The 16,196-nt window shown below is 42.2% G+C and overlaps 1 protein-coding gene across 5 annotated transcripts in view; it reads right to left on the bottom strand.

Annotated features, from left to right (window-relative positions):
• Positions 1-464: 464 nt before the first annotated feature.
• Positions 465-16,196, bottom strand: part of LOC105476335 (ubiquitin associated and SH3 domain containing B) — a 158,257-nt gene continuing 142,525 nt past the window's right edge. For all 5 annotated transcript variants that reach the window (XM_011732160.3, XM_011732158.3, XM_011732162.2 and 2 more), the window contains exons 10-14: positions 15,514-15,606; positions 13,519-13,663; positions 8,558-8,664; positions 6,894-7,003; positions 465-5,549 (exon numbers count right to left, since the gene is read on the bottom strand). In XM_011732160.3, coding sequence (XP_011730462.1) covers positions 5,412-5,549; positions 6,894-7,003; positions 8,558-8,664; positions 13,519-13,663; positions 15,514-15,606 — 593 coding nt within the window. In that variant the 3' untranslated portion in view covers positions 465-5,411. The remainder of the gene's footprint in view (positions 5,550-6,893; positions 7,004-8,557; positions 8,665-13,518; positions 13,664-15,513; positions 15,607-16,196) is intronic.

Raw genomic sequence — 16,196 nt, 5'->3', positions numbered from 1 at the left:
TCTGCCTCCTGTCAATTATTTTCAGTGAACCTTCAGAGGGTAGAGGCGAGGCTTTCCCTGGGCCCCAAGACATGAAAAACTTATATGCTTTTTCTTTTGTCAATCTATCTTTTGTTACAGGGGCCTCAGCCATGAACCTAGGATAGGCAGAAGGAAAGATATTTTTTGTTCCCTAGTTTGCACATAGGGCAGGGGAAGCATTTTGAAGCTTGCTTTTTTCACACACAGTGGGTGTCCAGCTCCCCAGTCTGAATGGCATGGAGGCTTGATGCCTGGTCAGAAGGGTCCAGAGACACACAGTGCTGCTGGAGCATCCTCCCCTTCCATCAGCAGCAAGTGTCCTCTGGCCTTTTGAAAACAGAATCACACTCTGAATGCACGTTTAAGAAATAATAATGAACAAAGTAACATCTGAAAACATGATAGGAAGAGACCACTCAGATTTAAAATGACATTGCTCTGGATCAACTAAGAAGTTTCTTTTTATTAAATCATCTAGGAACCATTTAATGGAGATGCAGCTGAAAGGTGCACCTGTAATTACAATGGTGCCATAGCTGTATCAACAGGGGAGAGCTCTCAGCCAGGAAAGCACAAATGCCACGGAGAGTTTACAAAGAATTTGGCAATACAGGTAGGTGTGGTTTTCCTATAATTACAAATAGTCTTCAAATAAATACACCTGAATCACATAGAAAAAAAATACAATAGCCTTATAAATGAGAAAGAAACCAATATACCTCTCCAAAATAACAGGTTTAGAATGATCTGTGTATAACCAAAATGCCTTGGCATGGTGTTTCCATCTTGAGTGGCAATCAAAGAAAGAAGCAGTACATATTTCCCATTATACACATCTATCCTGTACAGAGTCCATGATAGTTGAACAGCTGCAAAATTCCAATTTGTTGTGTAATGGCAGCTAAGTGTAAAATATTTGTAAGAACTGATTGTATATTAAATTTGACTACTCATCACTATAATTTTAAACCTACATACACCAAACCTACTATTATTTGTATTTTAAAATGAAGTTATTTCATCTGCATTTACAGACAATCTTTTTTCCCCTTTCCCTTGAATTTTCATTATAGCTAGTCACTTTCCTAGGAAAATTCAATATGTTGAAGTATTAAAGAGAAGCAAATCCAATTTTAATCCTATGTTTAAAAATGAAAAGCATCTGCTATCACCTAACAAAATATCCCCATCACCTTTGTAAAGTGAACATTAACCTAAATAGATGTACATCGCTCCTTACCCCACCCTCCTCCGCCTGTCTCATCTCTCCCTGCAAGGCAGCCTTTTAGACTAGCGCCTCTTCTCTCTCACACGTGTGCTGGATTACAATTTAAATGCAAATCACCCTGCACCTCATTATCTAAGTTTGTGCAGACTCAGTAACAGTTGTCTGTGCTGAAGCCTGTGAAATCAAATGGAGGTTCATCTGTATTCTAACACATGGATTACTTAGAGTAATTTCAAAAGAGCAATTCATCACTGCTTTGAAATTAATCACTGGACTTGCAGAGTGCCTAGGTTATGGAGGAATGCCTTCCTTTTACCACATAGGGAAGCCTTTCCACAAAGGCAATGAGATAGGAACTTCTCTTACTGTAGCTGTTCAATTAGTTCCCAACGACACTAGGTAATTGAAATAACAGACTTCATTTTAATACGAATGCAGCCAGTTGAGTGGAAAAGATACATTGATGGTAATGCTAAAAACAGTGACAGGACACTCTATGTGCATTCCAAATACCACTAACAAGGAAATTATCAACAATGATTTACCAAACAGACATCACTCCAGAAGACATATTTTTTATTTTTTATTTTTTGCAAAATCATCTTTCAAATATAAGGTTACTTTAAAATAATTCTTTGGTTAAAGTATAATTAAAATAAAAAGTAGAAACTCCTCCAAGCCTTTCACTACAGAGTGAAAAATACGCCCCTCTTTCAGCCATCAGATGGCCATTTAATCAGCCATTCAGATTCTATGAATCTAAATGTAATGGAAAACACTGTAATCTGAACTCCATACTGGGGTGAAGCAATAAGCTCCTAGCTACCAATGCAGTGATGGTGAAGGGAGCCTGGGAAAATGAAACCCCCAGCGTATGCATTAAAATGTGCCAATTACTCTAGTCCATGGAGGAACAGATGCGGTATTTTAAAATCACAGGAAACAAAGTTCTATCTGTGACTAACACTGGGGCATTACCGGATTGATGTGGCACACTTGTAGAAGCAGGAAACGGTTTCAGGCTTTCAATCCCAGATTAAAACCTTTAGTTAATTTCATTTCACCTAGTTCATTTCAAATAACTTTCTACATTAAAACAAAATTCCTCTCTACAAGAAACCATTTGCTTCTTATCTGTCAATTCCTTCCTTGCCCTTCCTTCCTTCTCCTGTCCCCATATATCATTTGTTCTAATAAGCATCAGCTTCAGATCAAAAAGAACCAGCTGCAACTTCAGGTTATATATAATATTAGCCTATACTTTTTGGATGTATATGAAATTGAGTAATATAGCTGTCTGTTTCTTTGATTATACATAGATTCCACATGATTTCCAAATAATTTCTCAGTTGCAGTGCAAGTTTAGTTTGTTTTATTTTTATTTTTATTTTTTATTTTTGAGAAGGAGTCTCACTTTGTCACCCAGGCTGGAGTGCGTTGGCGCGATCTGGGCTCACTGCAAGCTCCGCCTCCCGGGTTCACGCCATTCTCCTGCCTCACGCCATTCTCCTGCCTCAACCTCCCAGTAGCTGGGACTACAGGCGCTCACCACCACGCCCGGCTAATTTTTTGTATTTTTAGTAGAGACGGGGTTTCACCGTGTTAGCCAGGATGGTCTCGATCTCCTGACCTCGTGATCCGCCCGCCTCGGCCTCCCACAGTGCTGGGATTACAGGTGTGAGCCACCACGCCCGGCCCAAGTTTAGTTTTTTAAGTAGGTAAGTGTACAAGGAGAACTTAATGTGAATTCAGATCTTTTGGGCCGTTTTGATAAGCAATTTGAAATAATGAAATTGAAATGAAAGCAGAGAAATACACTCTTTCTTGTTTTCCACCTAAATTATTCAGAAAATTATTTCAGATCTCTATCTCCTTTTGCTTATATAGACCATTGCCTAAGGCAGTGTCCATATTGGACTAAGAACAATGGATTGTAGCCCAGTCAGACAGATTTATCAGGCCATCATATGACTAAGATAACCTAGAGAGATGGAGTGGATAACCTATTCCAGACTCTATTTCATACATTACAGATACTGCCCAGAACACACTGCTACAGTTTCCAGGTGAGGCGTTCAAGCATTATTCTGAGCACTCAACGCCCACAAAAAATTTGTGGTGAATCTGTTAAAGATTATGGATCTGATTAAACAGTAGATTCACTTCATTACAAATACCAGAAGAATGAATGGTAGGGCCATTACATTAGCTGTAATGTGACTTTTCTTTTAAGACCTTTACTGGGAATATTCCCCCCCAACATTTTATATTAACATGTCACCACAGGGTTATTTCCATACCCAGAAGCTGGGTCAATGTTTGTGCAATGCTAGAAGAAACCATGATTTGTTTCTCAAAATGTAAAATGCATGACATATTTTTCTAAGTGACCTAAAAAAATACAACTATGGGCCAGGTGTGGTGGCTCACACCTGTAATCCTAGCACTTTAGGAGACAGAGGCAGGAGGATCGCTTGAGCCCAGGAGTTCAAGACCAGCCTAAGCAATATAGTGAGACCCTGTCTCTAAAAACAGAACAAAACAACTGTAATCCTTTTGCTGATTAACATATATAGCCAGCATCCTTTCATGTCCTCTTCTTTCTAGGGGTTATCAAGTTGTAGTTTCAAATACAGGCATAGATCTATTTTTATATACCTCACGTTTTATGCATCTGAGTTTTGAAACACAGTCAATGCTACTGCAACATACAAACATTCATTTTACACTAACTACTGTTTCTTTAAAGGGCTGGCGTTTCACTTTGCATACATCTTCTACAGAGTGAACTATACCATGGGAGACCATCGTCTGTGGCCATCAACAGTCAGATAGTCACACAATTAAACAGACATTGATAACTGATGATTTGGTTTGATTGTCATTTATTTTTCTTTTAAATAAACTCCCTCTAAATGCAGGAAGTATAATGAGAAACCACAGAATGTGGCTCTCCAAATTTCCTCAAGTAGCCCTACCTATATATTTTAAATTATCATAGAAAAACAAACAAAACGACAGCACAAGTAGCAGTGCAGCCATGACTGTCATCATTTATATTAGTTCCCTGACTTACTATACATCCCTGGTATAATTGATGCATTTGTGGATGTTCTGTTATGGTTGACATGTACTGTAAGTGTACAGCAACCTGACCCTTGGTATGGTTTGCAAACACGTCCATATTGCACAGAGTGAACTTCTTGCTGCAAGTAATATATCTAACATACATCCTTTCAAAATGTAACATCCTTAACTAGTTAACATAGTCTAGAGTCTAGACTATGAGTCTAGAGTCTAGGCTTTGCCCCTAGGCAAAGACAAGCAAATATTGGTGATTTAGAAATGCAGTAGCACATTAGGCTACAACACGGGTAATTCCAAGTCACTTCATATTTTGCAAGTTCTTTGTTCCTATGATTGAATACTTCAAACACGTATCTTATCTTTCCTCCTGAGTATCCAAAAGTGCTTTGGAGAGCAAAAGTGCTTTGTCTCCCCATTTCACAGAAGCAAGGGGGTGGGAAGGGCTGTAGCAAGAAGGGCCAGCTGCTCTAGAGAGAATGTGGCAGTACCAGGGTAAATGTTAGCATCCTTAAGCAGGTGTCTTCAGCCAGCAACACCGGTGTATGGGGGCTATGAGGGTAGGATTTCACGTGTAACCTAAGAACAACTCTCTTCAGGGCATGTTTTCTAATAATCTTAAAAGGATTCCTCAGCTTGGCTCTGCCTAACTGGAAAATGGAGATAAAAAAAAAATTCCATCCCCAAACTGCCCTTTCAATGCTCCCCCAGCTGGTCTGGGCACACTCCTTCCTCCTGTACCCCTTAGAGCGGGCCAGCAGCTCCCTCTGGGAGGAATGAGGCCCCTTAGCTGTGCATACCTGGAAGGAACGAAACATTCTCTTCTGTAGCAGGTGCCCCAAGTTAGGGAGACAATTCTCCAAAGCCTTGTGAGCTAGGCAAGAGTCCAGAGAGAACACATTTTTTTTCCTCTGAATCAAGTCATTCTCTCATTTACATAGTCTCATCTTAAGAACTTTAAGTGTGAAAGGAAATGCTAAATTATTCTGAGCTGTCCACTTAGAGTGTGGTGTGGATTTTTAAACACACAAAAAGACACGTCTCCAAAAGGCCTTTCCGTCTTGTTCACTGGTGTGGTTTATTCTTGAAGCAAGGTTTCTCTCCAGTTGAAGCCCCCAGTTGGTCCATGGGTAAGAGGAAGGATTGGTGGATCTGTCAGCTGCCATATTCCAGTTTCTCCTAATTCTTCACAGGAACAAAATCCCAGATATGGGATCTGAAGTAAGAGTCGTAAAGGAAGGGGATATTAGAAGATAGGTTTAATACAGAAAAAGAGGACCAAAATACATAAGGCTACAATGTCAGGAGTTAATTCCTAATTGCAAGTCAAGTTAAAAAGGAAGCTTAAGGCCAGGCACAGTGGCTTATGCCTGTAATCCCAGTACTTTGGGAGGCCGAGGCAGGCGGATCACTTGAGGTCAAGAGTTCAAGACCAGCCTGGCCAACATGGCAAACCTCGTCTATACTAAAAATACAAAAAATCAGCTGGGCGTGGTGGCGTGTGCCTGTAATCCCAGCTACTTGGGAGGCTGAATCAGGAGAATCGCTTGAATCCAGGAGGCAGAGTTTACAGTGAGCTGAGATTGTGTCACTGCTCTCCAGCCTGGGTGACAGAGTGAGACTCTGTCTCAAAAAAAAAAAAAAAAAAAAAAAAAAAAAAAAAAAGGAAAAGAAAAAGGCAGCTCAAACATTTCTGAAATTATACTTGGACCCAATGGAAAAGATGCTCCAATTTAAAAAAATTTGTTTCACCCATTTTTTTTTTCTCCTTATGAGTCTGTAACATTCAAAGCTGAAGCTGCGCTCTCCCTCACTTCAGTTGTCACAGCAATTTTAAAACTTATTTTTGTCTGTGTCCAGAGAGCTGCATTTACAAACAAGACAAAATTCTCTGTCTTCCAGCACTGACAAATGAGGACAGATGCATAAATAAACTTTTCAAAAATGCGAAAAACAATTGCGAATGAGTTTGAACCAGTTTCTCTGGTGGCAGAGAAAGGAAGTATGTAATTCGCCGGAAGGGAAGTGTGTGGGAGGCAGCTGACCAGGGAACCTCTCCCACAGAAAGGAAGACTCCAGATGTGTGGGTCAGCCTCATGGGTTTTCTGTCTTGCTGTCTTGTTCCTGGCTTTGCCTCTTAGCCTCCTCATTTTAAATTGCTGCACGCCTCAGCCTACCTTCAAGGACCTGTGTTTGAGTTAAGCTTTCAGATGCTGTCTTTTGGACTGACCTCTATTGATCCAACCCCAAGTTCCCTCGGGGAAATTCAAAGAAGGTCCCTCAGGGAAATCCATACAATTTACTTATAATTCCTAGCTGCTTCCTACATTTTAGCTCTTAGAAGCTAGAACTAGCTCTAATACATTGTTTTTCTAACACAAGGCTTAATAAAGTGCCCTGCACAGAGTATCACTCAATACGTCTTGGTTGAGAGAATCAATAAATGAATATTCCCAGCTCAGCATAAACACATGCTTCAAAGAACTTAGTAATCAGCCAGTCACTCTGCTGACCTCAAACTACTAGCCATCACGGACCCCACAGAGCGAGAATGAATTACCTTTCGGACCATTTGTACGAAGTCCTTGGAGTTCTGAGGTGACAGGCCCTGAAGTTGGCAGGTACAAGCTTCAAGGGAAGATGCGTGGGCCACAATCAGGATGTTATTTCCTGGGGGAAAATGGCAAGGAATGGGAAGACTGTTTCTATAAAGACATGGAAACTGCAAATACTGGAAGCTAACTAAATGCTCTGGAGGGGAGCAAACACACTCAAGAAAAAGACAATTTGCCTAAGCAATATTTTGTAAGTGCTTTGTTATTGATAAGGCAGCCTAATTTTTTTAAAGAAAACATTTTATCTTAAAATAGTTACAGATGTATGGGGCCAGGTGTGGTGGCTCATCCCTGTAATTCCAGTACTTTGAGAGAACGAGGAGGGAGGATCACTTGAGCTCAGAGTTTGAGACCAGCCTGAGAAACATAGTGAGACCCTGTCCCTACAGAAAATTAAAAGAACATTAGCTGGGTGTGGTGGCCTGTGACTGTAGTTCCAGCTACTTGGGAGGCCGATGTGGGAAGATCACTTGAGCCCAGGAGATTGAGGCTATAGTGAGTCATGATTGCATCACTGCACTCCAGCCTGAGTGACAGGAGCAAGACCCTGTCTCGGTAATAATAATAATAATAATTATTGACTTATGGGAGGGCTACATATAATACATATACATACATACCAGCAAGGTCCCATGAACCCTTCCTCCCAGCTCCCTCCAATGGTAACATCTTACATAACTATGGTACAGTATCAGACCCAGGAAATGGACGCTGGTGCAATACACACAGCGTATTTAGATTTTAGCAGGTGTGCAAACAGTAGTTTGTGTGTATGTGACGATACAGTTCATGCAATTCTATCATATGTGTAGCTTTGTGTAACACCATGACAGTCAAGATACAGAACTGCTGTAGGTCCACAGGGCTCTCTGGGTTACTCCTTCTAATATAGTTTTAAATGCTCCCACTGTAGAACTGTGAGTACTTGAGACTTTCTGGTTGATAGAACATGTTGTGTACCTTTATGGCAGTGACTGGCTAATCAATGAAAACTGGAAGGTGGGCATCATCCATAATACTGTTGCTCATGGCTGTCTACCATTTGAATATAAGTATTTTAACTTAAAAAAAAAAGAGATGAAGGGAATGTCCACACTTTTTTTGCAATCTGTCTTTTTCACTAAAAAATTTATAGTGAACAATCTTACATGTTAAATATTTGAGCTCAATGTTTAGAAAATTCAATAGCAAACACACTTGAGCCTTACAGAACACTGCTCTTGGTGATAGCAGGGAAGGTGTGTGTACCTGTGTAGGTGTGTTGTGTGTAGGTGTGCATCCTGCTAGATCAATGATAGGCAAAACAGTGGCATGCTAGAGCTTTTGGAAATTGTAAGAGGGAATCTCACAGGGTGCAAGAAGAATAGCTATAATGCAGAATTTAAGTCATTAAGAATAGTAACTAAGTCTGGTATAAACCCCTGGAATATCTACCATTTTAGATACTCACAGAATATTACACATTTAATGTAAAAGTATCTGGAAGAAAATCTAGAAATACATTTCTTTGGTTAGCCAAAGCAAGTTGAAACATCTTGAATAGCCTATTAACCATTATAGAGAAATAATCACGTATGTAAAGATGGAGCTCAGAATAATAACCACTTACCTTTACTTTTACATTCACTTATTATTTCTTTTGTTACTTGGAAACTTCTACTGATATAAGTATCATAGGATTCTGAAACAACTAATTTGCTGACTGGAATGTGAGGTCTGTAATAGAAAAATGAACAAAGGAAATGAAAACATTTTGATCTTGAGACAAAGGAAGATCCAAACTTTTATTTCAAGGCCTTTCTAAAGATCCCATAGATCTGTTTGCTTATCCATTTCCCTAGAAAGGAGAAAGGTATAGGGAAGGGTATTTCCACTGTATGAACATGGAGTGGAAATGTACAGAAATAACAGCTACGTGTATGGCGTCACAGTGACCAGGTGAAAAATGAGACATTCAGTGCAAGTCTCATTCACAGGATAACATATAAGCCCTTGATTGATGGTCCTAGTCACATAGCTAATACAAAGCAAAGCAGAGATGGGAACCCTCAACCTATTTACATCAGTGGGGATTCCCAGGCCTCTCCTCAAGAACTGCAAGGATAGGTTTTAAAAGCAGATATTAGGTCCATCTGATTCTTTGTGAGTTTATAACATTTCACCAGCCTTTTCCTTTTATTTCTCTCTTATTTTGAACACAGACCGTACACTTGGCACAAAGAGAAGTGCAGAGCATAAAGATGAAGACAACCCAATTTCTGTGCTGGAGAAGTTCTCTGTCTGTGGTTGGGGGTGAAGAGGCTAGTGATGTAAATGATGATTACTATACAATCTACAAAGGCATGTGATACTGTGTGTCCTCTACCGGCTTGGGGGCCTGGCTGTGTCCTCCACCCAAATCTCATCTTGAATTTCCACATGTTGTGGGAGGGACTTGGTGGGAGATAACTCAATCATGGGGGCAGGTCTTTCCTGTGCTGTTCTCATGATAGTGAATGAGTCTCATGAGATCTGATGGTTTTATTTTTTATTTTATTTTTATTTTATTTTTTGTTATTTGTTTTTTTTGTTTTTTATTTTTGAGATGGAGTTTCACTCTTGCTGCCCAGGCTGGAGTGCAATGGCTTGATCTCGACTCATTGCATCTTCCACCCACTGGGTTCAAGCGATTCCCCTGCCTCAGCCTCCCGAGTAGCTGTGAATAGAGGCATGCACCACCACGCCCGGTTAATTTTGTATTTTTTTTAGTAGAGACAGGGTTTCACCATGTTGGCCAGGCTGGTCTTGAACTCCTGACCTCAGATGATCTGCCCACCTCAGCCTCCCAAAGTGCTGGGATTACAGACGTGAGCCACTGCACCTGGCTGATCTGATGGTTTTAAAAAGGGGAGGTCCCTGCACAAGCTCTCTCTTTGCCTGCTGCAATCCATGTAAGACGTGACTTGCTCCTCCTTGCCTTCCGGCATGATTGTGAGGCTTCCCCAGCCACGTGTAAGTATAAGTCCAATTAAAACCTCTTTCTTTTGTAAATTGCCCAGTCCCAGGTACGTCTTTGTCAACTAACACAGCATGGAAGAGGATGATCAAAGCTAGGCTTCCTGTCCTGCTGCCCCTGCATGTCTTCAAACCCAGTCGCCAATGCCCTTAGGGCCCACCTCTGCTTGCCTCCGCCCTGCTTAACTATGTAGAGTTTCTGTGTTGTTTCTGGTCCACAAGATGTTTATCTTATTTTCTGGGTACAACTATGTCATTTCAATTTTCTTACTTTGTCAGTTTTCATTTTATCTTTCACTGCTGGGTGTTTAGTGCCTGGTAGAGGTGTGGTAAGTTCTCAAAATGAATTCACATGGCCTCTGGATCAGAATATACTATTACTGCTACTATTAGCACAAAATATTTACTGAGGTTCCCGTATGTGTCAGGCTCTGTGCAAGCATCCTACTTGCATTCTTTCAGTCTAATCCTCCCAGCAATGCTTTTGTAAATGCTGTTGATGGATGACAAAACAGAAGCTCAGAAAGGCTGCAGCTGACTTGCCTACGCTAACACCGTTAGCGACTCTTAGAACCTGGATTTGAACCTGAGTCTGGGGTCTGGCCTGTGAGCCTATCCTCCACACACAGCTTCTGACAGTGCCCTTGTCAAGCCTGCCCTTCTGTGCACATAGGCTTACTGTCCAGAGAGGAAGGATGCCGTTCCACTTGAAGGAAACTTGCATTCTCTCAGCATGCATGTTTCTCCTAGGAAACAGCCTTCTGAGTCTCACAACACCCTGGGGGATAGGTAGAGACCTGAGTCACCACTTGTTGGGGCTGCACCTCATTGTTCTGGAGCAAGCTCTTTCTCCTCTTTTTCTCTCCCCATCCCCACCTCTCACCCAGTTCCATCTCCATTTATGTCACCTGATCTCCCAGGCCTGTCCCCTCTCCACAGTGACAAAAGGCCACTTTGTATGGCCCAGGGAGTCATTTCAAGGGTGAGACCATGTAATGTGTGAGATTTATGTAGGTGAAGAGCGGGAGACGTACTGGGATCTGGTTCCTCCCGATCAGTTCTTGCCTATGGCTTCTCCCAGCACCTTAAAGTGGAGCCTGTGAATGACTCCAGTGTCTGGAGCCCTGATGGGCTTGGCCTGAATCAGAGCTTCCTCACCCCTGTCAGCAGGTCATGTCATGCTGCTAGCCACACCTGCAGGCCCTGTACTGTCCTCAGAGTCAGGTGGCCTTCCCACCACCCACTCAACCTGGAATACGGTGCTCTGGAAGTCAGGTGGCATCCCCGAAACAGTATCCTCCTCCATATACTCTCTGCTCCCCACCTTGCTGTGGTCCACGTTGTAAGCACAGGCCTGTGCTTTGAGCCTCACACCAAAGTTTGATTTGTTTCCCCTCTAACACTCCAGATCCATGCCCTCCCCCAGTCCCATGCCCCAGTCCCATGCCCCGTTCTGAAGCCCCACCCAGCTGGTGTGGATTTTGTGTTTTCTGCCTTGCTCCTCTGGCCCAGCTCCTCAAGGCTAGGGTTGCTTTTCAATCCCCCAGGCCCTAGGCTGGTCTTGCTGCCTGTGGATGATGCTTCGATATTAGTCACCAGCCTGGTTAGCTTCCCTAACTCGGCTTTCAGTCCCACCTCCCTCCTGTTCTCTTCCTACCCCTGTTGCAAGGTGAGAGGGCTCTTTCAGCAGAGCCCGCCTGACTCACACTACCCTGGCTCTCGGGGCTTGCCCTTCTGCCTGTCACCATGTGTCTTCAATCATTTGGGCACCACTTCCTTGCTTCCAAAGGCTTATTCGTTTGGCATCATTAATTTCATAGGTAATTAAACTCCAGGGCTGTCCCTTTCACATGCTTACACTTTGGCTTTCTCAACTGATTTTTCAAATTAGAGGCTTCATCTCCTCCCCCAATTCCCTCACCAAACAGAAAATGGTTGAATTGAATTCTGATTTGCCGGAGAGGAAAAGGCAATCTGGAATCAGGACTGTGTCCTGATCCCCAAGTTCCTGGCATTCATCCTTCTGCTCACACTGCTGGTGGGGTGTGTATCTGAGTGTACATTGACAGGCTCGGGTAGGATGATTCTGGAGACCTTTGTAAGGCTGCTTGGGAGGCAATGGCAGAACACACCTAAAGGAAATATCAAAGACATAGTTGACCCAAATTGGTCTGTGTAGGACTGGTGGTGAATGATGAAAGTCACTTAACCAATGTTGGTAGCAACTCCCCCTCTTTCCATGCCAAAGGGATGCTGGCTGTTGCACAGGGACAACAATTTATTGCTAATTGCCTGCAAAGAGCAGAAAAACGGTGGCCAGAAAGGGGATAGGACAAAATGTGAAGTGTATTCGTGGGGGATCCTGTTGATCGATCTGATTTTATTTTTGAGCAATGCTAATTCCTTTCACACAAGAAGCAGCAGCACATAATTAGTTAATGGGGTCATCTGAGGTCTTATTTGCTGAGCAGAAAAAATGAGTATGGAAAAAGAAGATATTCTTTATTACCTTAGCTAGAAATGCACATTGCTTTATTTGTGGTTTGGGTAGGTATTTGAAATGAAAGGTCAATAGATATCACATAAGAAAGTTCTGCTTATATTGACCACTTGTTATTATTAATTCTTTTTTTTTTTTTTTTTGACGGAGTCTCACCCTGTCACCAGGCTGGAGTGCAGTGGCACGATCTCGGCTCACTGCAAAACCTCCGCCTCCCGGGTTCAAGTGATTCTCCTGCCTCAGTCCTCCCAAGTAGCTGGGACTACAGGTGCGCACCACCACACCCAGCTAATTCTTATATTTTCAGCAGACATGGGGTTTCACCATGTTGGCCAGGATGGTCTCGATCTCTTGACCTCGTGATCCACCCAGCCTGGCCCTATTATTAATTCTTAATTGTGTACATGCGGATTTTTCAGCTGTAAGCAATCTACAAACACTTTTTAAAATCCCAGCACAGTTGGGTCTAATGGAAAAAGGAAAGGAACAGGAATGGGATGACTGCCCAGAAGATTGCATGGGGCTGGACATGTGGAAAATGATGAATAAAGCCTATTATTATTATTGTTATATGTGGTCACTAAATGTATAAATACTTTTAGGCAAGTTATTTGAACTCTCTCATATATAAAAATGGTTTACCTACATTCTGAGCATATAGCAATAATAAACAAAGGTAATACAGAGATTTAAAAATGCTTTGAAAAATTAAATGTAGAAACTGCAAGACATCGTCATCTCCCTTATCGCTCCAGTCTTCTCAACTGCATCATCATTAGCTGGTGCTTATTGCTGGAATGCAAAATGGTTTTATTACAGTGAAGCAGGTATAATAAAGTCAGAAAAATCCAGCACGGGGGTGAGGCTGGAGAATCTAATCCACACTAATGCCAAATATGAAAAAAATGCTGGCTTTTCTCCAGTTTTGATTTCTAAAATCGTAGCTCGATTTCCACCACTATGGACAACTGCCTGTAGGTGATGTCCAGCCCTGTCTCCTTCATGAACCTGGCCTAGTGCTAGTGCAGAAAGCACTTCCACACTGGCCTCAGTAAGCAGCAGTTTCCCAGGCTTACCTGTAGGTTGTATCAACACTCAGGTTGGCTGCAGCTAACTCCGATGGAGGTATCCATGCAGGTAACGTGCTCCCAGCAACCCATTTTGTCCACTCAAATAAGCCGGGCTCTACACGGATCTTCAAGTGATTTTCTTGTTGTAAACCTTAGGGGTAAAATACAGTGAAGATGAAGGAAGTGCCTCTATATTCTCAGGCCAAATTGTTATAAAAATTCTGATAAATCAGTTATTCTCTTTCCTACTGGCTGCTATACATAGCTAAACAGAAGTGGAAGCATGTGGATTTGGACAAGGTTTTTAATTTTTGTGCATTACTAACACGTGAGTTTCATACTCCTGCCATACTCCGAGGATGTATGCTGGCTTTAAGTCATATCTGACTTAAGGAAAAAAGCCACAAGTCATTGTTCATATAATTTATTCAAGGCTGGGTTCGGTAGCGCACACCTGTAATCCCAACACTTTGGGAGGCTGAGAAGAGCGGATCACTTGAGATTAGGAGTTGAGACCAGGCTGGCCAACATGGTGAAACCCCATCTCTACCCAAAACACAAAAATTAGCAGGGTGTGGTGGCCTGCACTTGTGGTCCCAGCACTCAGGAGGCTGAGGCAGGAGAATCACTTGAACCCTGGAGGCGAAAGTTGTAGTGAGCCAAGATTGTGCCACTGCACTCCAGCCTTGGTGACGCAGTGAGATTCTATCTCAAAAAAAGAAAATTTATTCAATTCTGTGACTACCATAATTCCTCTTTCTTTCTTTTTTCTGTTTTGTTTGTTTGTTTGTTTGTTTTTGATACGGAGTCTCGCCCTGTCACCCAGGCTGGAGTGCAGTGGCCCAATCTTGGCTCACTGCAATCTCTGCCTCCTGGGTTCAAGTGATTCTCCGGCCTCAGCCTCCTGAGTAGCTGGGATGACAGGCGCCTGCCACCATGCCCAGCTCTTTTTTTTTTTTTTTTGTATTTTTAGTAGAGAAGGGGTTTCACCGTGTGAGCCAGGATGGTCTTGATCTCCTCACCTCGTGAACCGCCCACCTCGGTGGCCTCCCAAAGTGCTGGGATTACAGGCATGAGCCACCGCACCTGGCCCCCATAATTCCTCTTTCTAAGGCAAATTCCATGATGGTGTTACCAAGAAACTTCAGATAGTTTCTGAGTATCCAACATCGTATTTGAATATCATGTAAATTGTTCATTTTCTCTACCAGAAAATCGAATGCTGAACATTTACTAGTAGCAGTGCAGAAGCCGTGTGTTTTACCCCGTAGTGCAGCTGGCTTCCTAGAAATGGTCCCTGCTTAGTTATCGTCATATTGCATGCAGTCCAGTTGTTCTGTGCAAATTGAATACATAAATGCCTTCTGGTAGTGAAGAGGTCTACTTAAGGTTAAAGGATAGAAGACTCAGATGTAGTGTCAAGTTCTTTGTTGGCTTATTTCTGGCTCATTCATTTCTTTGGTAGAAGTAAACAGTCTAATCCTGTTCCTTTTAGTTTTCCTTCCCATGAAATGAGAATGGAGATACCTGTAACTCATGCTTCCACAGATTTTAGGGTGAGAGTTGAGTATCTTGGTAGCAATGGTGCTTCTAAAGTCTCTCCAATTAAGTAAAGAAAAAATGATGATTAAGATTTGAGGCTCCTAGGAGCACCACAGGAGGCAAACAACAGATCAAAACAGGAAAGTTATTTGACTATTAAGTGTAAAGAAAGGATCACACTCTAAAAGCTCTAAACATTTTGCAAGCCTAGGATTCATCCAAGAGCGCTTTAAATTCTCAAAGAAAACATGACTAGTATACTTCCTCTTATTTCGCTTAGGCTGCCAGAGTATGTTTTTGTGACTTGGGCAAAGATCGCCTTCTGAAAGAATCCTTGCTTCATTCCAAATTCGAAGCTTTCAACTGGCAAATGTCCCATGATTCTAAGATAATTTATGTGTGGGGCTGCCTAGAAACAGAGGGATGGACTACTTGTTTTTGTCAACCTGCAAGTCTTACCTTTCAAGATATTGTGTGCAGTCTGAACGCAGCGAAGGGACGGGGAGCAATAGACATGATCGATAATGGTATTGCTCTCTAATAAGGCTTCGCCTGCAAAGAAAACCACAAAAGAATCAGTCTGATGGATTTACTCAGTCTCACCTCGATTCGCAGTGTGAGAGGGGGCCAAGCAGTAAGCCCCTGTAAACCCTTCTTTCCTAACTGGGGCTCACATAGAGCCAGTAGTGTCAGCCTTTGTTAGTTTCTAACAAAACCCCTCATCGGTGTTCCTGTGAGAGCAAGTGACAGAGCCCTTCTTGTCTTTTCTTTCCCTTCCCTCTGGTGCTAACAAGTGGTAAAGCCTTTAGCTAGGAGATATGAAGAAACAGGACAATACTTTGGCTTCAAGTTTGTGAAAGAGGATTTATTTTATGAATATTAGGTCTTGTTTTAATTTTATTCTGTGCTAACCAAAATCTCAACATGTCATATTCTTAGACACCAGAGATAAATCCCAACACCTCATACTTTAATGCTATCCTCATAAAATCCACTTCTTTAAAAAATTTATTATTCTTCTTAATTTAATTTTCAGAGATAGGGTTTTGCTCTGTCATTCAGGCTGGAGTGCAGGGGTGCGATCATACCTCGCTGCAGCCTCAAACTCCAGGTCTCAAGCAGTCCTCCTGCCTCAGCCTCTC

Source organism: Macaca nemestrina, chromosome 12 (genome assembly GCF_043159975.1).
Source record: "Macaca nemestrina isolate mMacNem1 chromosome 12, mMacNem.hap1, whole genome shotgun sequence".
Taxonomy (NCBI): Eukaryota; Metazoa; Chordata; class Mammalia; order Primates; family Cercopithecidae; genus Macaca; species Macaca nemestrina.
Note: the sequence above shows the minus strand (reverse complement) of the source record. Positions and strands in the feature narration are given on the sequence as shown.